The sequence below is a fragment of the Hylobates moloch genome, unplaced genomic scaffold, assembly GCF_009828535.3.
Source record: "Hylobates moloch isolate HMO894 unplaced genomic scaffold, HMol_V3 SCAFFOLD_13, whole genome shotgun sequence".
NCBI classification, from domain to species: Eukaryota; Metazoa; Chordata; class Mammalia; order Primates; family Hylobatidae; genus Hylobates; species Hylobates moloch.
In genome coordinates, this window is record NW_026652288.1 from 40,799,584 (window position 1) to 40,821,876 (window position 22,293).

Here is a 22,293-nt window from a genome sequence, read left to right on the forward strand (position 1 = left end):
AGACTTAAGGCCCACTGACCTTTTTAGTTTTCTATGGAAAGGAGGGGAACTCACTGGGACTTATTTTTTGTGTTCTGTTTATTCTAAGATGTTTTAGTACTAGGACAAATTAAGAGTCCCTGAGAATAAGAGCTGTTTTTGTTGTTTTTAAATACATTCTCCATCTCTCTCTAGTCAACTTTTCGGAATCGAAATGCCTAAAAAGCGTACAATTGGATTGTAACAATGTTCATGGCTTCTAATACTTCAGCCTCAAAATGCTTAATTTTATTTTCTGTCAATTATCCCTCCAGATGACCAAGTGGAATAATACCTTTTAAAGGCTTCAAGACTTTTCTTTCCCACTCCTCCCCGCCCACTCGAGGGAGGCTCCATTTTAAAATGTAACAGAAAAAAATGGATTTGAAATAAGGCATTAGCCTGAGGTAACTTACCCCCACCTTGGCTCCAGAGCAGCTTGGATTTCCGATTCTTTGAGCAGGTCAGTGATTTGGGGAACCAGTAAAAGAGCCGGGCTATTCTTCTGAAGGTCTCATGAAAGTCACTTCTTATGGCCATAGCGAGAACCAGGAGTGTTCCAGAACAACTCGCTGCAGAGAGCATGGATGAGGAGCACAGTAACACCCACATATGACACTTTAGCTGTGAACTGCCTTTCAGCCAATATGTCTGGGGACCACCTGTTAGCCCTAAATCCCCTTCCTCTGTCATTCTTTTGGCTTGTCCTTTAGACCTTGGCCCTCATAACTGGAAACTGTATTAATAGATGTTCTTTCTAAAGAAAGAGTTTTAAGCTTTCTTAAGAGAAGCTCTAACCTAATGTAACACTTGGTAATTTTCAAGCATGGACCTCCTGACCTCGTTCACAAAAACACAATTATTTTCATAGAGGAGTGAAAAAACACAGTATCCACTAACTCAGCTTCCAACACAATTGTCAGCGGTAACTTGCAGGACTTAGTGGTGATGGACGAGCAGTCTCCTAAAGCCGTAGACTTGATCCCATTTGTTTTGTGCATTTTTTTACTGGAAAAATGAAACCTATTTGAAACTTTAGCAGGAATTTATCCCAGAAAAAGAAATTAGTTCTTATGAGTCAAAAAATGTGTAAAAGGGCCAGGCACAAGGGCTCCCACCTGTAATCCCAGCACTTTGGGAGGCTGAGGTGGGAGGATTGCTTGAGCCCAGGAGTTCAAGACCAGCCTAGGCAACAAAGTGAGATGCTGTCTCCACAAAAAAAAAAAAAAAAAAAAAAAAAAAGCTGGGCGTGGTGGCATGTACTTATAGTCCCAGCTACTCAGGAGGCTGAGGTGGGAGGACTGCTAGAATCCAGAAGATGGAAGCTGCAGTGAGCTATGATAGCACTACTGCACTCCAGCCTGGGTGACAGAGCGAGACTCTGTCTCAAAAAAAAAAAAGGTGCAAAAGAACATTTTCCCCCAGGGTCCTTTTTTGATCTTTAACCATTTATTGAACAATTCTCTAGAACTTCTAACATTATTGAATCCATTTCAGCATTTCAGCAGACATCAATGCCTAGTTGTCTACCACGCAGCTCGTACTGAGGTTCCCATCATCAATCCTGAGACTATGTCTAACAGTTGGTCCTTGCGCACTCTGTTTATGTCAAAAGAAATAAACTTATTCATATATTCATTTAGGAGCTAAGTTGCTTAAACAGCCTGATATAATATTTGGGCTTGCTTTTTATATGCCACAGCAAATTTTTGGAGCTGATTTACTCTCTAAAGATAAACAACGGATATTATTATATTGTCAGTTTTTATTTCCAGATCAGATGTTTTTGTTTTCTATTCCATTTTCAGTATTTCTTAGGAATTTGGACTTTGATTCTTCTTATAAGTGACAAGTGGGGAGCAAGTCTAACTCAAACAACAGTGTAAGAGTTTTTCAGGTCTTCTTAAAAGTGGGATGTGGGGTGGAGAATCCAGCTAAAACAGTACTGTTAAGATTTCTTTAAATGTTTTTCCCTTCAACTGTGTGTGTCTGCCCCAGCACTTCTCAGTTTCAAAAATTTGAGTAATTGTAAATTTTCTGCAGCACTTCCTCAAAGACAAAGCACAACATATAAAACACATCTGAGTGAGGTGAAATTAGAAACAAAACACTAGCTCTTGGCCGGGTGCAGTGGCTCATGCCTGTAATCCCAGCACTTTGGGAGGCTGAGGCAGGCGGATAACCCGAGGTCAGGAGTTTGAGACCAGCCTGACCAACATGGTGAAACCCCATCTCTAATAGAAATACAAAAATTAGCCGGGCATGCTGGTGGGCACCTGTAATTTCAGTTACTTGGGAGGCTGAGGCAGGAGAATCACTTGAACCTGGGAGGTGGAGGTTGCAGTGAGCTGAGACTGTGCCATTGCACTCCAGCCTGGGCAACAAGAGTGAAACTCCCATCTCAAAAAAAAAAAAAAAAAAAAGACTAGCCCTGGTGGTGGCTGTAATTCTGAAAGGGGAATAAATTGTTGACATTTCAGTTGAGAGTCCTTATTCCTACTGATAGTCCCTTTCTTAATTCTAAACAATATATCTCTTACTTTTAACACAGATCACCACAAAAGGTAAACACTATTGCAAAAAACAAAAACCAAAGAAAAACAATCATAAAAAGTTCAGGATTACTGTAATTTTTTTCTGGAGAATTTATTGATAAAGACACTACATTTGTAAAGAAATGTTGTTTTTTTAATATGTAAGAAGCATTTCTTTTGACATGGCATAATCAGGTCCATAAGCCAATAATTTGGTAACCTCCAAAATAATGGCAGCTAAATTTTTTTCTTTTTTTTTTTTTTTGAGATGGAGTCTCACTCCGTTGCCCAGGCGCGATCTCAGCTCACTGCAACCTCCGCCTCTCGGGTTCAAGTGATTCTCCTGCCTCAGCCTCCCGAGTAGCTGGGACTACAGGTGCATGCCACTACACCCAGCTAATTATTTATTTATTATTATTATTTTTTTGAGACGGAGTCTTGCTGTGTTGCCAGGCTGGAGTGCGGTTGGCACAATGTCAGCTCACTGCAACTCTGCCTCCCAGGTTCAAGCAATTCTCCTGCCTCAGCCTCCCAAGTAGCTGGGACTACAGGTGCACACCACCATGCCCGGCTAATTTTTGTATTTTTAGTAGAGAAGGGGTTTCACCATGTTGGTCAGGATGGTCTTGATCTGTTGACCTCGTGATCCACCTGCCTCAGCCTCCCAAAGTGCTGGGATTACAGGCGTGAGCCACTGCACTTGGCCTAATTTTTTATTTTTAGTAGAGACGGGGTTTCACCATGTTGGCCAGGCTGGTCTCGAACTCCCAATCTCAGGTGATCGGCCCACCTCAGCCTCCCAAAGTGCTAGGATTACAGGCATGAGCCACTGTGCCCTGCCGGAAGCTCAAATTTTAGGACACTTAATGGAATTATTTTTCCCATTTCTTTCCTAACCTTACATTCCTGTTTATTTTACTTGAAGCTATCCCCCCCTTTTTTTTTTTTTTGAGACAAAGTCTCACTCTTGTTGCCCAGGCTGGAGTGCAGTGGCACAATCTTGGCTCACTGCAACCTCCGCCTCCCAGGTCCAAGTGTTTCTCTTGCCTCAGCCTCCCGAGTAGCTGGGATTACAGGCGCCTGCCACCATGCCCAGCTAACTTTTGTATTTTTAGTAGAGACAGGGTTTCACCATGTTGGCCAGGCTGGTCTCGAACTCCTGACTTCAGGTGATCCGCCTGCCTTGGCCTCCCAAAGTGCTGGGATTACACGCGTAAGCCACTGCACCTGGCCAAAGCTATCTCTTTTGATATACTTTATATTCACATATTTCACTTTTATTTTTTCTGCTGTCAGTACTATAACTTGTTTTATGCTAAGAGTTACATCTACTAACTCTTCTATTTTTTTTAAATTTTTTGAGACAGGGTCCCTCTCTGCCACCCAGGCTGGCAATCATAGCTCACTGTAACCTTTAACTCCTGGACTGAAGCAGTCTTCGCAGCTCAGCCTCTGAGTAGCTGGGACTGTGGCACATGCCACCGTGCCTGGCCAATTAAAAAAAAAATTTTTTTTTTTTTTTTTGTAGAGGCAGGGCTCTTGCTATGTTGCCCAGGCTGGTCTAGAATTCCTGATCTCAGGTGATATCCCTGCCTCAGCCTCCCAAAGCGCTGAGATTACAGACATGAGCCATCACACCCATCTTCTATTTGTTATATATACTATTTTTATACCATTAATTGCTATCTTTTCGAAACATTATAGTATTTTTTAAAAGCTACTAAAGTGAAGATACAACTTATTTTAAAGCTAATTTCATTTAAATAGTCACTGAACATTAGCAGACTGGTATCACCATGCATTTATTTATTTAAAATATTTTGAAAAATAAATGTTTTGAATGAGGATGCATTTTTGAGGGTAAAATACTGTAAGCAAGAATGCTTCTCTTCCATGTCACTGTAAGGGGGAAATAAAAGAGTAAATCTTAAAAAATACTACTGTGGGCCGGGTGCGGTGGCTCAAGCTTGTAATCCCAGCACTTTGGGAGGCTGAGGCGGGCAAATCACGAGGTCAGGAGATCGAGACCACGGTGAAACCCCGTCTCTACTAAAAATACAAAAAAATTAGCCGGGCGTGGTGGCGGGTGCCTGTAGTCCCAGCTACTCGGAGAGGCTGAGGCAGGAGAATGGCGTGAACCCGGGAGGCGGAGCTTGCAGTGAGCCGAGATTGCGCCACTGCACTCCAGCCTGGGCGACAGAGTGAGACTCCATCTCAAAAAAAAAAACCAAAAAAAAGAAAAAAAAATACTACTGTGGAATAGATATATTCCTATCAATACTATTAATAAAAATACAATCTCCACATAAAGGTTCTATTTATTGGTACTGTTTGCTAGAGGTGCTGAAATAAAAACTACATTGGCAAATATATCAAATAATCACATAATTTGAGTAACATTTTGCCTAATATTCAGTGACATAAGCTTTTAAACTATACAAGATACCCATATTAGACGGTCGAATGGAAAATTAAAATAAAGAGGTATTAAATACTTCCTTGCCCCACACACTCTCAAACTAAACAGGTAACTGACAGTGGATAACTGTATTATTTAAATAAAGGCATTCACCCTTGCATTTATTTGTTATGTGTACATATGACGCTTAAAATTCTCCACTACAATAATGCATCATAATCTCACTTAAGATCCTAATCTTCTCATTTCTTAAAACTGATGAAGTTACTGATGTTCTTGGTAGACAAATTTATTTCTCTTTAGGATATGTTATTTTTATGATATGCAGGTTTTATGTAATCACACTTCACCAGTCTGAAAAGCCAGAAACTAAAACCAAAAGAAAGAAACGTCCTGTTGGATGAAATAATTTCTTGCTGAGCACAATCCCTTACTCTAGAACTCTGGGTAGATTTTTCAGAGAAAATGTTCCTTTTCGGCTGGGTGTGGTGACTCACCCCTCTAATCCCAGCACTTTGGGAAGTTGAGGCGGGTGGATCACTTGAGGCCAGGAATTTGAGACTGACCAACGTGGTGAAACCTCATCACTACTAAAAATACAAAAATTAGCCAGGCGCGGTGGCGCACGCCTGTAATCCCAGCTACTTGTGAGGCTGAGGCAGGAGAATGGCTTGAACCTCGGAGGCTGAGGTTGCAGTGAGCAGAGATCACACCACTGTACTCCAGCCTGAGCAACAGAGCGAGACTCTTGTCTCAAAAAAAGAAAAAAAGGAAAAGAAAAAAAAGAAAATGTTCCTTTTCAATTTGTATAGCCTAAGTATATGAAAGAACTTCTATACTAAATTTAGAATTAGTGGGTTTAGAAGAGACACAAAATTGTCCCTACATCCAATACTCTGAGAGTAGTTTATGATTATCATCTATATTGTTACTTTCAAAAGATAACTTTTGTTTCACAAACTGGATACAAAGAAACACATGAACTCTTTACACTAAAATTTGAGAAATTTATTTTTTCCATGAAATAGTAAGCAGAATTAAAGAAATATACAGCTTAAAACAGTTGAAATGACCTTAGAATTTTAATGACAATTACACATTTATGGCCAAAGGAAAAAAATGAATAGTTTTTAATAATGAATTCACTTTAAAATGTTTGCTTAATAATTCATCTGAAATTACATGGATACAAGGATAACTGGGATCTGGGCATCTTGTAAAATAAAATAATGCCACTTTATCCTTCTCAAAAAAATTGTTATCCCAGTATAACAGTGGTGCGGTTCTGCTCCCCACTCACAGTAGCCACCGTTCTCCCATTTACAAATGTATCAACTCAGTCTTCCTGATTTGTAAGGATGCCTATTTTGGTTCCACTTAAAAATATTTCCAGTAGGCAGTCAGAGAAAATAACTTATTTAGCCCCACTCAGAGTAGAGGATCAGTATGTCAACATATTGGTCGGTCATGGCTTTCTTCTCATGCTCACTGAGGTCAAATTTCCTCATATAATTACAAATGTTAAAAGATAAAATTACATCTTCACAGCAGCCAAAAATTTATATATTTTTTATGTATTTACAATATTGTACATATTTACATGACCACATCAAATACTGAACTGTAGAAACAAGTGACTATCTATAAAGGCATTCATTTAATGCCCAAGCGTTATTTTCTTGTGCAAACGGAAACTTTTCTTAAACTTCTATTAGAAAGCTAAAGACAGTCAACGTTGCGAAGGCCACCATCCATGGTTAAAGAGCCAAACCTAAAACACACACACAAAGAAAAAAGGTAATCTCAAAAGTTGTATTTATGTATAAAGGTCCCCAACCTTAAAATACTTTTCAGAGGAATAAATAGCTATTTATTTTTAAAGAGTTTAAGTAACTATGATTTGTTCTATTTCTTACTGGAATAGCATGGTATTATCATAAATACATGAAAAACCGATGTAATGATGTAATTAAGAAACTGTCAGTAAGAACTGGATAATTTCTTTCTGGTGGGGTGGGATTTATAAACTAAGATAGAGTAGGGGCAGGGCACAGTGGCTCATGCCTGTAATCCCAGCACTTTGGGAGGTTGAGGCAGGCAGATCACTTGAGGTCACGAGTTTGGGACCAGCCTGGCCAATATGGCAAAACTCCTTCTCTACTAAAAATACAAAAATTAGCTGGGTGTGGTGGCGTGTGCCTATAGTCCCAGCTACTCAGGAGGCTGAGGCAGGAGAATTGCTTGAACCCGGGAGGCAGAGGTTGCAGTGAGCCAAGATCGTGCCACCACACTCTAGCCTGGGTGATAGAGTGAGACTTTGTCTCAAAAAGAAAAAAAAAAAAAAAGATACCGAGCTGCGAGTGTGACATACCCAAGGGAAGCTGAGAAATGATACCTTGCTAGAACACAATGTTATTTTGGGGAGCAGTGGGAAGTAAAGTTGGGTGAACAGGCTGGAACCAGACTATTATACTCTTTGAATCGAAGTATAAATTTAGACTTGACTTTTTAGGTAACAGGAGTTTAGAAACTTTTGAGCCAAAGAAGTCATACGATTACATCAGTATTCTGAGAGATGATTTTGGCTGTAATACCCATGACAGATGGGAAGAGCTTGGGGTTAAGAAAAAAATAGGTTATTACCATGTATCACATATGAAAGGGAAAGGAAATCTGAATGAGGGTGACGAGGGGAAATATGGTAGCCAAACTTGTTGAGAGGGTATAAAGAAGATTAAGTGTCTAAAATAATGTATGTTTAAGGGAGTAGGAGAAAGGTGGTACCTTCGAACAGGATAAGGAGAGTAGAGGGAAAACTGAGTTGGGACAGATGATTTTAGATTAAAAAAAAAATTTGAAGTGATAGTGAGTTATCCACATGGAGACAGAGTAGTATAATACTCGGAACAAAATCTGGCTTCCATTACTAGTTTTGTCACTTAACATTTACGTTAAGATTATGCCATGTTATATCACCTATACATTGTCAAGAAACCTGCAAATAAAACACAGGAGGAACTGACTTACTAAATGTGGTTTAGGAAGTTGGGATTTTATTCCACAAGGCATAAGTAGTTAAATATAAAAGTTTGTTAAAAGCACATCTTGGGCTGGGCGCGGTGGCTCACGCCTGTAGTCCCAGCACTTAGGGAGGCCGAGGCAGGTGGATCACCAGGTCAAAAGATTGAGACCATCCTGGCCAACATGGTGAAACCCTGTCTCTACTAAAAATACAAAAATTAGCTGGGCATGGTGGCATGCACCTATAGTCCTAGCTACTCGGGAGGCTGAGGCAGGAGAAACGCTTGAACTCGGGAGGTGGAGGTTGCAGTGAGCCAAGATCGCGCCACTGCACTCCCGCCTGGTGACACAGCAAGACTCCATCTCAAAAAAAAAAAAAAAAAGGCACATCTTTATAGTCTCTTCTACTTGGTGATCTTTAAGCCTAAAAGGATTTAGCTAAAGTTCTGAAGAAACTGTAAACTGGATACTATAAAAGTTAGATAATTACTATAAACAAGAAAAATATTTTTTAAAGTTAATGAGTAACTCCCCCCCAAAATTAAAATTGAACAAACATATTAAACGATGTTTGACATCACTATAAACCACAGAAATATAAATTAAAATAAGATCTCGGTTTTTACTAAACAAATTGGCAAACGTTTAAAAGATGTTATACATTCAATGTTGCCAAATGCATAGGTTTTATCTGTTTAGGACTATAACATGCACCCTTTTAAAGAACAAAATTGGCCGGGTGCAGTGGCTCATGCCTGTAATCCCAGCACTTTGGGAGGCTGACGCAGGTGGATCACCTGAGGTCAGGAGTTCAAGACCAGCATGGCCAACATGGTGAAACCCCATCTCTACTAAAAATACAAAAAACTAGCTGGGTGTGGTGGTGGGCGCCTGTAATCCCAGCTACTCAGGAGGCTGAGGCAGGAGAATCACTTGAACCTGGGAGGCAGAGGTTGCAGTGAGCTGAGATCACGCCATTGGACTCCAGCCTGGGCAACAGCGAAACTCCGTCTCGGGTAAAAAAAAAAAAAAAAAAAAAAAAAAGAATAAAATTAGTAAAACCCAACAAAATTTAGATTGACATACTCTCTGACCCAAAAATTCCGTATCCATTTTTTTTTTTTTTTTTTTTTTTTTTGAGACACAGTCTCACCTGTCGCCCAGGCTGGAGTGCAGTGGTGTGATCTCGGCTGACTGCAACCTCCACCTCCCAGATTCAGGTGATTCTCGTGCCTCAGCCTCCCCAGTAGCTGGGATTACAGGTGTGCACCACCATGCCCAGCTAATTTTTGTATTTTTGGTAGAGACAGGGTTTTGCCATGTTGCCTAGGCTGGTCTTGAACTCCTGAGCTCAGGCAATCTGTCTGCCTTGGCTTCCCGAAGTGCTAGGATTACAGGTGTGAGCCACCGTGCCTAGCCAAATGTGAAATATTTTTATTAGCATTACAAGGGTTTGAGAACCTGTAGAGGAGCATCTAAGGGCTTGAAAAAGAAAAGGTTCTATTACAGAGCCAAATATGACTTAATTTCTCTGAGGAATCAGGATAAGGAAAACAGCCATCCAAAAATTGCTTTATTGCCTCTGCAGGCTGAAAATCTCTTTTGGCCTTATCTATTAGGATTTTGCAGATAATAAGCAGACACCTAACTCCTCAAAGTACTGCATTTACCTATGGCTTTCACCTGCAAGGAGGTGTGCAGAGGACCCTGTAAGCTACTCAGCACCAAAGTGCTGGTATCTTAAAAAGCAACTCTGATTCACCAAATTGAAAATTATGATTCCAATGAATTAAGTTATAAAAATAATGTAAATAGAGTTTGATCTTTACAAACTGATTCAAATAAGCAAGTAATTCGATTAACCAGTGCTTCTATAAAATGGAACTAATCAACCATTAAAAGGCATCACAAATACACAATCATAGAGAGAAAAACATGAGTTCTGACTTTATGACCCTTTACAGCACTGCTGAATCTATTGATACAGGAAGATGTAAGTACAGCTGTGAATGAACTCAATTGCACAGAAAATCACAGTAATTATTTTTGCATTACTCACCTTTCTAAAATGTGGTTATTTTCAGCAAGTTCTTTAACCACCCCTTCCATCTCTTCCTTTAATTTCTTCATACTATTAAAATAAACAAGCAGCTTTGCTCAAAAACAATATGCAAATGTTTTAGAATGATGTTTATGTTTTATTTTCTTTTAGCTGGTCAATAAATAACCTTATTAAACATTGTATTACAACAAACATAAAAAATTTCAAAATGTAAGAGTAAAAGCACAAACTGCAGTGAAAGCAAATGGAAACACTACAGTTTCCAAATGATGAGTTTCTTACCCAAGAGTCATTTCTACTAATGTGTTAGAACTTGGATAAATTGGGGTCATGCTATGCTTGATTCCACTGGAAGTCGTAAACATTTTCTGAGGCAGAGTTTCTTGTAACTAAAACATCAAAAAAAAAAAAAAAGAAAGAAAAAAAAACCCCACATTAATCACAGAACAAAAGTACTTACTACAGATCTGACATCTACAGATCTGACATCAAGTGTCACAGCTTTTAAAAAGTCCTTTAAAAAAACTTTAAATTTTGATTTCAAAACTATCAATGATACAATACTTAAATCAACACCCTTTTAAGAAAGAAACTTTTCTTATAGTTGATAAAAGGACGGTTTATCAGCTGTTTTTAGTTATAAAACATCTACATTCTTAAAACTTGGCTCAAAATACGTATTAAAAATTGGTGGGTGGAAATGAATGTAGGCACATTCTATCCCATTTCTCCCTTGTCAATCACTATCAGTTATAAACTGAGAAGAATTTTAATTTTTCCTTGATAGCTGTACCTACCTCATTAGTATATTCTTGATATTTTGATACTTCTTCTTCAATATCAAAACACTGATTAGTCAGAGATAATAACTGTTTCCTAAGATGAAGCATCTTTCTGAAAACCAAAAAGAATCAACTGATATGCAGTCTAGTGAAGCATTCTTACTTCAAATGTACGTTTATATTGTGCAGTCAACCACTAATCACTCCAAAAGAAGTTTACTCACCTTATCCATTCTTCTGACTTATTCAAAAATGCCTCGTACTTTTTAACACATTCATCTGTAAAGTGCGTCATAGCTTTTGTTGCATGGTAATACAGTTTTTGCCTGTAATTTAGAAATAATCAGAGGCTTAAACCAATGTCACTGTTTCTACTTTCAATATTTAGAAATTTTCAAATATATGAAATGTATCTGTTTCCTATAATGATTGTTGTGGCTTTAGAATATTTACAGGAGAAAGTAAACGTTTCTAAGATAGACATTATAGCAGCAAGAAGATAAAGAGAAGGTTCAAAATGGATGTAAAAAAATGCCTATTGAATGAGGTTAAAATTAAGACAGTGGTTGAGTCTGCCCTCGCCTATGTACTCTATTATCTGTCCTGTAATCAGAGCATATGAGGCAGAAGCTGACGGACTGAAATGGTAATCTTTCTCCCCCGTCCTTCTCCCATCATGGTAACTTCCCAATTAGGGAGCAGATGCGTGAACCTCAAAAATGTCTACATATTGTAACAATCCTGTAAAATCAAGATTAAAATGTATTTTTTAATTGTAATTAATTTCAACTGTAAGAAGAATCATACTAATAAAGATAAACAAAATAGCACGAAAAATAACTATTAAACATAATCTGGATACTTACTTATCAAATTTGTGGATTTGTTCTTCATTATAAGCTAATCCTAGAAATAGGAAAATATATTACTGTTGTTAATATAGAATCACAACATTATACACAATATATTTTCTTTTGAGATTATTGCTTCAAAAAGGCTAAGAGTCTGAAGCAGATGTCATAGATTTGTGGCTCATGGGCTACTTATGGCCCACAGATGCTTTTATTTGGTCTGTAAATAACAATGTAAAAAACAATTAACAGTTAACATTTAAAAATCAAGATATTTCTAACAAATTCTGTATTTCTAGCTTTTTTTGAGAAATGGGAAGACTGGGCAATACCTTTGGTGAATCTGAGTAGTGGCTCTCCCCTGTAGATGAGTCCCCACTGGCCAATCTCATTCCTTTCTGTTACCTGCCTGGCCCTTTAGAGGTTCTGGTGTTCACAACCCTGATTTAAAGTATTCAAAAGGTTGATTTTAAGGATAGTTTTTTTTTTTTTTTTTTAACACAATCAACCTTTTTCCTGACAGAATCACATCTCTGAAAAAAACAGCTTAAGAAGCTACCCTTACAGATATACCAAATTAAACTGTATTATAACTAATTACTAAGAGGGATTTATTAAATTAAGAAATAGCAAATTTTACTTACTACGTTCTGCTTTGTCTTTTTTGAACTGATAGTAAATCTCTGTCATGCAATTTAACAGGACTTGTAGTTTTTCTACACTATTTAAGGAAGAAAAACTCAAATAAATTAACTGAGTCAATGTGAAAAAGGACATTAATAAGAGCAGAAACTATGCATAAAGCTATAACCTACTTTCTATCTTTTGGATGAGTGCCTTCTTGATGTGCCCATGCGTCTGCCAGTGATCCACCTGGAGATAATCTGCTGTCAATATCCTGAAGACTGGTTTCTATTGTTCCCTGAGAACTGGAAAGCTAAATAAAACCAAAGGTTCAGATCCAGATTGCCAAAAGCCAGAAATGATCACCACAGTCCCAACAAAGGCTAAAGTCTGGACCACATTTCTTTTGTAGATTACTTCAATTCAAAGGCACAGTAATTATTTCCATTTTTAAATATAAAAGAGTTTCTTAGGTTGATTTCCACCAGGGGTACAGTATAATAAAACATGAGACCAGCAGTAATACATCTTATAAAACATTTCATTCAGTAAATACCCTTCTAAAACCACATGTAAAATACTTCTAATCTTGTTTCCTTATCTGGAAAAAGCGGTTAATTCTCCATTTCACAGCCCTGTTGTGAAAATTAAACAGAACCACTAGAATAGTCCCAAATATCAACTGTGTAGGCAGCAAGATTTGTGCTCTTCTTGTTTAGAGGCCAAACCAAAGCAACTCCTTTTAAAAACAGAAAATGAAAAGAAACCTCATCTAAGATTCTGTTCATTTTAAGCTTAGTAAGTTTATCACTTACCTACCACAGAAATGCATACAGAATTTGTAAAACTTATGAAGAAAGGATGAAGGTTAGACTTAAAGGATAAATATGTCCAAATATTTTAAAGGTCCTGATACACACTATTGCCTTTCAAATAACGTCAGTAGTAGCTGACATTGCCACTAGCAACAAACAAGGATGCCCTTTAAACCACACTCTTGTCAGCACTGGCATTCTAATTTTTTAAGCCTTGATAATCTGAAAGACAAAAATAGTATCTTACTGTTATGTAATTTTTTCTTACTATTGGATTTGAGCATTTTTTTCAAGAGTGTTTTCACCAGATATATTTTCTTTATTTATAAATTGTCTCTAAATGTTCTTTGCTCATCTATTTTTTGCAGATTGACTATTTTCCTTATCAATGTGTCTGAGTTATTTTTATAAAAAACCCTTTATCACATTTTCCCAACTTATTTGCATTCTAACATTTTTTAAACATATACAGATCTTAAATTTTTATTTTATTTTTGAAACAGAGTCTCATTCTGTTGCCCAGTCTGGAGTGCAGTGGCGCAATCTCAGCTCCCTGCAATCTCTGCCTCCCGAGCTCAAGCCATCCTCTCACCTTAAGCCTCCTGAGTAGATGGGACTACAAGTGCGTGCTATTGCGTCTTGCTAATTTTTTCTTTTTCTTCTTTTTTTTTTGGTAGAGTTGGGGTTTCACCATGTTCCCAGGCTGGTCTTGAACTCCTGAGCTCAACCAGTCTACCCCCACCTTGGCCTCCGAAAGTGCTGGGATTACAGGTATGAGCCACTGTGCCCAGCTTAAATTTTTATATGATCAAATACATATCTTGGTTTTTATGCTTTATGTCTTTTTTAACATTAATGTTTAGAATGTGTTAAATTATACATCCAATATATGGAAAATCGTTTATGGAAAAAGTCATTTCTTACAGCATTACATAGAAGAGTGAAAAGCAAACTAAAGGACCAACAGTAGAGCAATAATAAGTAAGACTAATAAATCCACTGGCTGCAACATCGTATCATTAAGAAAATGGTGTTACCAAAAAAACCTGGGACATGCCTAGACTATAATGTTATCCAAAAAGTAAAAATAACAACCATATATTTGTAGAGTAACAGTCATTTAATAATACATATAAAAGAAAATGAAAACAGTGATTACCCAAATTTTAGCAGCATGAGAATCACCTGGAAGGCTTATTAAAAAGGGCCTTTGCTGGGTTCTGCCAGTGAGTTGCTGACTCAACACATCCCAGGTGGGGTCCCAAAATGTGCATTTCTAATAAGTTCCCATGTGAGGCTGAAGCTGCTGGCCCAGGAGCCACTCTTCTTTACTTATTTTTTTATTTTTTGAGACAGGGTCTCTGTCGCCCAGGCTGGAGGACAGTGGCATGATCTCGGCTCACAGCAACCTCCATCTCCTAGGTTCAAGTGATTCTCTTGTCTCAGCCTCCCCAGTAGCTGGGATTACAAGCATCTGCCACTACGCCCGGCTAATTTTTGTATTTTTAGTAGAGACAGGGTTTCACCATGTTGGCCACGCTGGTCTCGAACTCCTGGCCTCAAGTGATCCGCCCACCTCAGCCTCCCAAAGTTCTGGGATTACAGGTGTGAACCACTGCGCCCTGTGGCCCAGGAGCCACTCTGAGAAGCACTGCTGCAGGGCCATGGACAAAACTTTTAAGAATCAATTTTTGGGTGCAGAATATATGTGGTATTTTTTCTACTTATAAATTTTACTTTTGTGGTGGGAAAAATGTCTGTAAGGTCTCCACTAGGAAGCCGGGCGCAGTGGCTCACGCCTGTAATCTCAGCACTTTGGGAGGCCGAGGCGGGCGGATCACGAGGTCAGGAGCTCGAGACCATCCTGGCTAACACGGTGAAATCCCGTCTCTACTAAAAATACAAAAAATTAGCCGGGCCTGGTGGTGGAAGCCTGTAGTCCTAGCTACTCGGGAGGTTGAGGCAGGAGAATGGCGTGAACCCAGGAGGCAGAGCTGGCAGTGAGCCAAGACCACACCACTGCACTCCAGCCTGGGCAACAGAGCAACTCTGTTTCCAAAAAAAAAAAAAAATTAGCTGGACGTGGTGGTGGGCGCCTGTAGTCCCAGCTCTCAGGAGGCTGAGGCAGGAGAATCACTTGAACCCAGGAGGCAGTGGTAGCAGTGAGCCGAGATTGCGCCATTGCACTCCAACCTGGCGAAAGAGCGAGACTCCATCTCAAAAAAAACAGAAAAAGAGAAAAAATGAAATCTATGGAAAAGTAATTGGCTTGAAGTGCGAAGTCCTGATATCGTAAGACTCCACTACCTCAAGCTATTTAGTCATCTATGCTTTCTCATAAGAAATCTTAATCTTGGCTGGGCAAGGTGGCTCATGCCTGTAATCCCAGCACTTTGGGAGGCCAAGGCGGGCGGATCACCTGAGGTTGGGAGTTCCAGACCAGACTGACCAACATGGAGAAACCACGTCTCTACTAAAAATACAAAATTAGCTGGGCATGGTGGCGCATGCCTGTAATCCCAACTATTCGGGAGGCTGAGGCAGAAGAATTGCTTGAACCCAGGAAGCGGAGGCTGCAGTGAGCTGAGATTGCGCCACTGCACTCCAGCCTGGGCAACAAGAGGGAAACTCTGTTTAAAAATAAATAAATAAATAAAAAGAAATCTTAATCTCACAGGAATGTCATAAAAATGAGAAACATTTTGAGATTCCCAAAAGAAAATATATTAATATTGATTTAAAGTGCTCAATCGATGCTGGCCCTGGAAATAAATGTCCACTAGGCCTATGGGCAGGTAAATCACGTTCTGAGGTGAAGACAGAGAGGGAATATAAAACACTGACGGCAATATGGCTGCCTATGTTTAAATGCAGATAAATACTGGGGAAGACTATTTTGTGCTTTCTGACTTTTAATCACTTTATTCTATAGCTATGGTTTTCAAACTTTCTTGACCACAACTCACAGTAAGAAACTCACTGTTTTAACTCAGTAACATTTAAAGTGTGTATATACCTGAATCCAAAGTTTCATAAGCAATGATTTCCTTATTATATGTGTTACATTCTGACATTTTCTATTCTGTTCCACTGAAAAATACATTGCTGATTACAAGGCACTCAACTTCATAACCTACTAGTTGTTCATTACTCATATTTTGAAAACTACTGTTTGAGATCTAAAACTGAGGAAAAGAAACAACTAAACATCAGCCTAAGCTGGAAAGTGAAAAGGATATAGTATCAAGTTCCTTTCACTTTTAATTTAACATCCATTTTATGAAAGAATACTTCAAATACTAAAAGCTTGCAAGATTACAATTTATTTATTTATTTATTTGTTTGTTTGTTTGTTTGTTTGTTTGAGAGAGTCTTGGCTTTGTCACCCAGGCTGGAGTGCAAATGGAACGATCTCGGCTCACTGTAACGTTTGCCTCCTGGGCTCAAGTGATCCTCCTGTCTCAGCCTCCCAAGTAGCTGGGACCACAGGCATGCACCACCATGCCTGGCTAATTTTTTTGTATTTTTTGTAGAGATGGGGTTTCATCATGTTGCCCAGGCTGGTCCTGAATTCCTGGACTCAAGTGATCCATCCAACTCAGCCTCCCAAAGTACTGGGATTAGAGGTGTGAGCCACCACACCCAGCCAAGAGTACAGTATTTTTATTTATCTCATTTAATTAGTACAACAACCCATAAGACGGGCAGGGTTAAGAAATTGCTGATTTTAGAGAAAAAGAAACCAAGGATGCAAAGAATTAAAAGGCCTTGCTTAAGTAGCCAGCCATGAGTAGGCAGGTAAATGGGGCAGGTCTGGGAGTAGTAATCAGCTCTTACTAATTGCTAATATATAAACTTGTGCACTTCTATAATACATTTTAATAAGAGATTCAGAGAGTCCCAGAAATTCTATCGTAGTTTTCAGCAGAGACTTGTGTCCTAATTTCTTTTTCTAGCTATAGAAGTGATTACTGCCTTGAAGATCTCAAATCTTTCTTTCCTTTTTTATTTTAGAAAAAAATCTGATAATATTTTTCTAATTTAAATCTTTATTTTTGTGAGATGGAGTTTCGCTCTTGTCACCCAGGATGGAATGCAATGGTGTGATCTCGGCTCACTACAACCTCCGCCTCCTGGGTTCAAGCAATTCTCCTGCCTCAGCCTCCCAAGTAGCTGGGATTACAGGTGCCCACCACCACACGAGCTAATGACACGGGGTTTCACCACGTTGGCCAGGCTGGTCTCAAACTCCTGACCTCAGGTGATCCACCTGCCTTGGCTTCCCAAAGTGTTGGAATTACAGGCATGAGCCACTGCGCCCAGCCTAATTTAAATCTATTTCTAAACAAGTTCAAGCACTTTGCATTCAACTGCATGTGAAATTACATTTATGAACTTGCTTTAACTGCCACAGCAAGAACACAAGAGCATTATGGATTTAAACACTGAGAGAGAGAGAGACAGAGAGAGGTTTAAATTACAGTAGGCATTTGAATTATGTTACAAAAAATTTCAAGGCAGTAAGAGTATTTAATATTGTAAAGAAGTTTCTAAAGATGGGAAAATATTCTTTCTCTGCAGTGAGAAATATCTCTATAAGAAAGTTTATTTATTTAAATTACTTATTTTACAGACAAGATTTCGTGCAGTTGCCCAGGCTAGGGTGCAGTGGCACCATCATAACTCGCTACAGCCTTTAATGCCTCAGCTCAAGTGCTCCTCCTGCCTCGGCCTCCTGAGTAGTTGCGACTATAGGTGTGTACTACCATGCCTAGCTCCTAAGAAAGTTGAAATCTAATAGTGCCAGCAAAGGAATAGGTTATGAGCTTACAAATTACATAATTTTGTAAACACTTACTCTCAACAATTTGGTGTGTATGTCTGAAATTTCACCTAACTCTGCCGCTTCTAGGTTGATCTTCATCAACTTTTCATATCTGTATGAAAAGTCAAAAGAGAAAATTAAATGAGTATAATCAATACACAGTTTTAAAAAGATGTTTTATAAATAATAATTTGAGCTTTCATCATAACTATTTAAAAATAAAAAATTGATTCAAAGTCTATAAGCCAGCAGATTGTTAAAAAAAAAAACCTGATGCCGGCCAGGCACAGTGGCTCACGCCTGTAATTCTAGCACCTTTGGAAGCCAAGGTGGGAAGATCACGAAGTCAGGAGATGGACACCATCCTGGCTAACACGGTAAAACCCCATCTCTACTAAAAATACAAAAAAAAAAATTAGCCGGGCGTGGTGGCATGCACCTGTAGTCCCAGTTACTTGGGAGGCTGAGGCAGGAGAATCGCTGAAACCCGGGAGGCGGAGGTTGCAGTGAGCAGAGATTGCGCCACTGCACTCCAGCCTAGATGACAGTGAGAGTCTCTCTCAAAAAAAACCAAAAAAACAAAAAAACCTGATGCCTTCCCGGAGAAGGAATTTTATCTGTTTCTATTTTAAATTTGCAGATTAAGGGATGGATAAAACAGAAAAATTAATTTCAAATAATCTTATGGGAGGATAATAGTAAAAATACGTTTCAGAATTAATGAAGGTCAATAGTGAATACTGATTTCATTTATTGTATTTCCTCTGCAGTACAAATAGCATATTCTAGAAAGATGGCAGTTAAAAATATCATTCTGTTTCAAAACATGTTCTCAGGAATAAGATTAACAAGTAAGAATAAACTAAAAGTAATTCCTATAATTCTAAAAATACTACTAAAAGGCTGTTCTAGAATACCTCTTCCTAGTTCCTTTGTTGATGACAAGTTTCATATTTTCTTATTCACAGTTTCTGTTTTACAAGATAGAAATGAGATGTTTTTCCCACTACCTTTTCCTACCCAGTGGCTGGGAGGAAATGCCACTAAGAGATGGTGTTCATTTCTTACCAAGAAAACTGGCATTTTTGCCTTTGTGATGATAAGGTAATCACTAATCTAAGGCTGATCTTTATTTTATTTTGTTTTTTTGAGATGGAGTCTCGCTCTGTTGCCAGGCTGGAGTGCAGTGGCATGATCTCAGCTCACTGCAACCTCCACCTCCTGGGTTCAAGCGATTCTCCTGCCTCAGCCTCCCGAGTTGCTGGGACTACAGGCGTGCGCCACCACACCCAGCTAATGTTTGTATTTTTAGTAGAGATGGAGTTTCACCATGTTGGCTAGGATGGTCTCCATCTCTTGACCTCGTGATCCTCCTGCCTTTGCCTCCCAAAGTGCTGGGATTACAGGCGTAAGCCACCGTGCCTGGCCGCTGATCTTTAATAGAAACCCTAGCATAGCATGCCATATTGTGCCAAGGATAACTAAATCATTTAAACAGAAATGGAACATTTAATAATTTAACCCCTACTAGTAAGGAAGTAGTCTACTCACACTTTCACAGTTTTTTCAATGTTTCTGATACAGAAATCCAATGTGATCACAACTTCTGTCTTTTTGTGAACAGTTTCATTGTAATCATCTTTAATTAATTCACTAAAAAAAGAAAATGGTTCTCATTAGTTTATCTAAGGAGTTATTTTTTCTTATCTATCACTAATTATACTGCAGTACTACTGTTCAAAAACATTTTATAACAATATTCTTGATATTCGTCAATTCACACTTTTTGAGACATTATTATTAGAAGCATTTCTGTGATCCTTATGTATTAGGGAACTCATATTTTCACAAACCATTACCACTTAGGTTAACAGTTTAAAAACCTAAGGTATTCATATTACATTAAGAAGTAAAAACTAATCTACAATTACACAAATAGTTTGTAGAGCATTACAGTTTATACCACCAGAATTAATTTTTACTACTCAGAGTAGACTACTGTCTGATTTATACTTTAAACCAATTACAGGTTGAATATCTCTTATTTGAAATGCTTGGGACCGGAAGTGTTTTTCAGATTTTGGATTTTGGGATATTTGCATATATACATACTGGTTAAGCATCCCTAATCTGAGAATCCAAAATGTTCCAATGAGTATTTCCTTTGAGCATAAACTTTGAGCACAAAGATTTGACTTTTGGAATATTTTTTATTAGGGATGCTCAACTTGTGATCTCTGAAGAAGGATGACACAGTAAGTAATATATAATTGAAGGGCTTTTGATCTACATCAGGGATCAACAAACTAAGACTTGAGGCCTGCTTTTGTATGGCCCATGAGCTAACATTACACTTTTAAAGATTGTAAAAACGAAGAGACCATATGCAGCCCATAAAGTCTAAAATATTAGACTGATCCTTTAAAGAAAATGTTTGCCAACAGTGGTTTACATTAAAACTATTTTCTCATGACTTATTGGACTATAAACTAATCAGTAAAAGGAATAAAAGCTTCATGGATCAGCAATTGACGGTAGATAAGACAGAAAATGAAAACTGTTAGTACACAGAGATTTTTCCAGAAACCAGTAAAAACAAGGAAGCTTCTTAGTGGAAAGAGAAAAGCATAGGTTTAGGAACTTAGATATGTGAACACAGTGAAAAACATAAACACAAATTTATGGGTTTCATATAATGCTAACAGAAAAAAAAAAGGAGCCTAAAAAGAGTGATGAAATGCTTCATATACACTTTTGCAAGACGGGGTGGGTATGAGGTAGGCACACATAAACTGTCAAAAGCATTACAGTCCAAGGGCACATACATAGCGACATGAGTGCAGAAAACAAACTTCTTAGCATCTGTCGGCCACAAGGCCATTATGATGTGTATGCAAAATTCAAAAGCTTTGAATGATGTGTAGAAATAAGCATAATTTCCAAAAGAGATCATGTATTTTCCACTTTTTTCAGATGGAAAGATGGCATCTATAAATCATGAAAGTAAAAAACAGGTAAAAATTACATCCATCTTACATTTCTTAGAGTCACTTTCAGGAAGAAACTACTTAAACTAGATGATCAGTTATTCTGATCTAGAATAACTATATTAAGCGATCTAGTTTTAAAAAATTAGCTTTTAAATTGCTTGTTAGATTATATATTCATATTGTATAATTTCATTTATATGAAATGTTTGGAACAGGCAAACAGTATATTAGTGGTTGCCTAGGGCAGGGCTGTTTAGGCGGAAATGGAGAGTGAATATTAATGGATGCAGAGATACTTTCTGGGGTGATGAAAATGTTCTAAAATTAGTGATGATGGCTGCATAACTCTGAACATAATAAAAACCACTAAACTGTATGCTTAAATGCATGACTTATATAGTATATGAATTACATCTCAATGTTGTGAAGGCTGGATGTGGCTCATGCCTATAATCCCAGCTGAGGTGGGCTGATTGCCTGAGCCCAAGAGTTTGAGACCAGCCTGGGCAACATAACTAGACCCCCATCACTAAAAAAAAAAAAAAATTAGCTAGGTGTGGTGGGGCATGCCTGTAGTCCCAGGTACTTGGGAAGCTGAGGTGGTAGGATCACTTGAGGCCAGGAGTTTCAGGCTGCAGTGATCTGTGATTGTGCCACTGCACTCCAGCCCGGGTGACAGCGAGACCCTGTCTCAAAAAGAAAAAAAAAAATACAGTGTGATAAAAAAGGACTGTGTACTTCATTTGGGAAAATGGTAGGAAATTAAGGAAGACTTTGAGGACTTAAATGCTAGACAGTACAGATTGTACTGGATTCTAACAAGCCCAAGACTTCTAACATAGTTAAATGACAACCAACTAGTCAAGGTCCTAGGAAAAGAAATGCATTTGCAGTCACAGCCTATAGCGTGGTGTAAGTTTTAAAACTCAGATACTATTTGTTCTGTCTCACAACGTCATTGTAGGACTCATGAAAAACGAGCTGCTAAATGTTTTATAAACTAAATGTGAAACAAATGTATTATAATAAAAATCAAGCACCTAACCTAACTAGTTTGAAGACAGAAAATATCAACGATGGGGCAAGGTCTACATGAAAATCAATTTCAAAATTTTAATCTATTACTTACATCAGCCATCGTATCCCCTTTCGCATTAATTCCTGATAAAGCAGTAAGGTACTGGCAATTCTGCAGGCATAACACACAACCCCTGTTATTGCCTAATAAAGAAATAAAATGTCAATATTTGGTGCTAATTGTGGTATAGGGTAAGAAAAACATTTACACAAAATTATTCAAGCTTACACATTTTTATCAGGTTAATTAAAAACACAATAAACCACCAATTTCT

General features: G+C 38.3%; 1 protein-coding gene across 3 annotated transcripts in view; it reads right to left on the bottom strand.

Moving 5' to 3' along the window:
- Positions 1 to 487: 487 nt before the first annotated feature.
- The window catches only part of TBK1 (TANK binding kinase 1), a 54,733-nt gene continuing 32,927 nt past the window's right edge, over positions 488 to 22,293 (bottom strand). Inside the window, exons 11-21 of one of the 3 annotated variants that reach the window (XM_058426437.1) lie at positions 22,071 to 22,162; positions 19,503 to 19,604; positions 17,985 to 18,063; positions 12,503 to 12,624; positions 12,332 to 12,408; positions 11,703 to 11,742; positions 11,061 to 11,162; positions 10,852 to 10,948; positions 10,337 to 10,443; positions 10,052 to 10,123; positions 488 to 590 (exon numbers count right to left, since the gene is read on the bottom strand). In XM_058426437.1, the coding sequence (XP_058282420.1) occupies positions 542 to 590; positions 10,052 to 10,123; positions 10,337 to 10,443; positions 10,852 to 10,948; positions 11,061 to 11,162; positions 11,703 to 11,742; positions 12,332 to 12,408; positions 12,503 to 12,624; positions 17,985 to 18,063; positions 19,503 to 19,604; positions 22,071 to 22,162 (939 nt within the window). In that variant the 3' untranslated portion in view covers positions 488 to 541. The other 2 variants (XM_032173157.2, XM_058426436.1) reach the window with 2 other exon arrangements.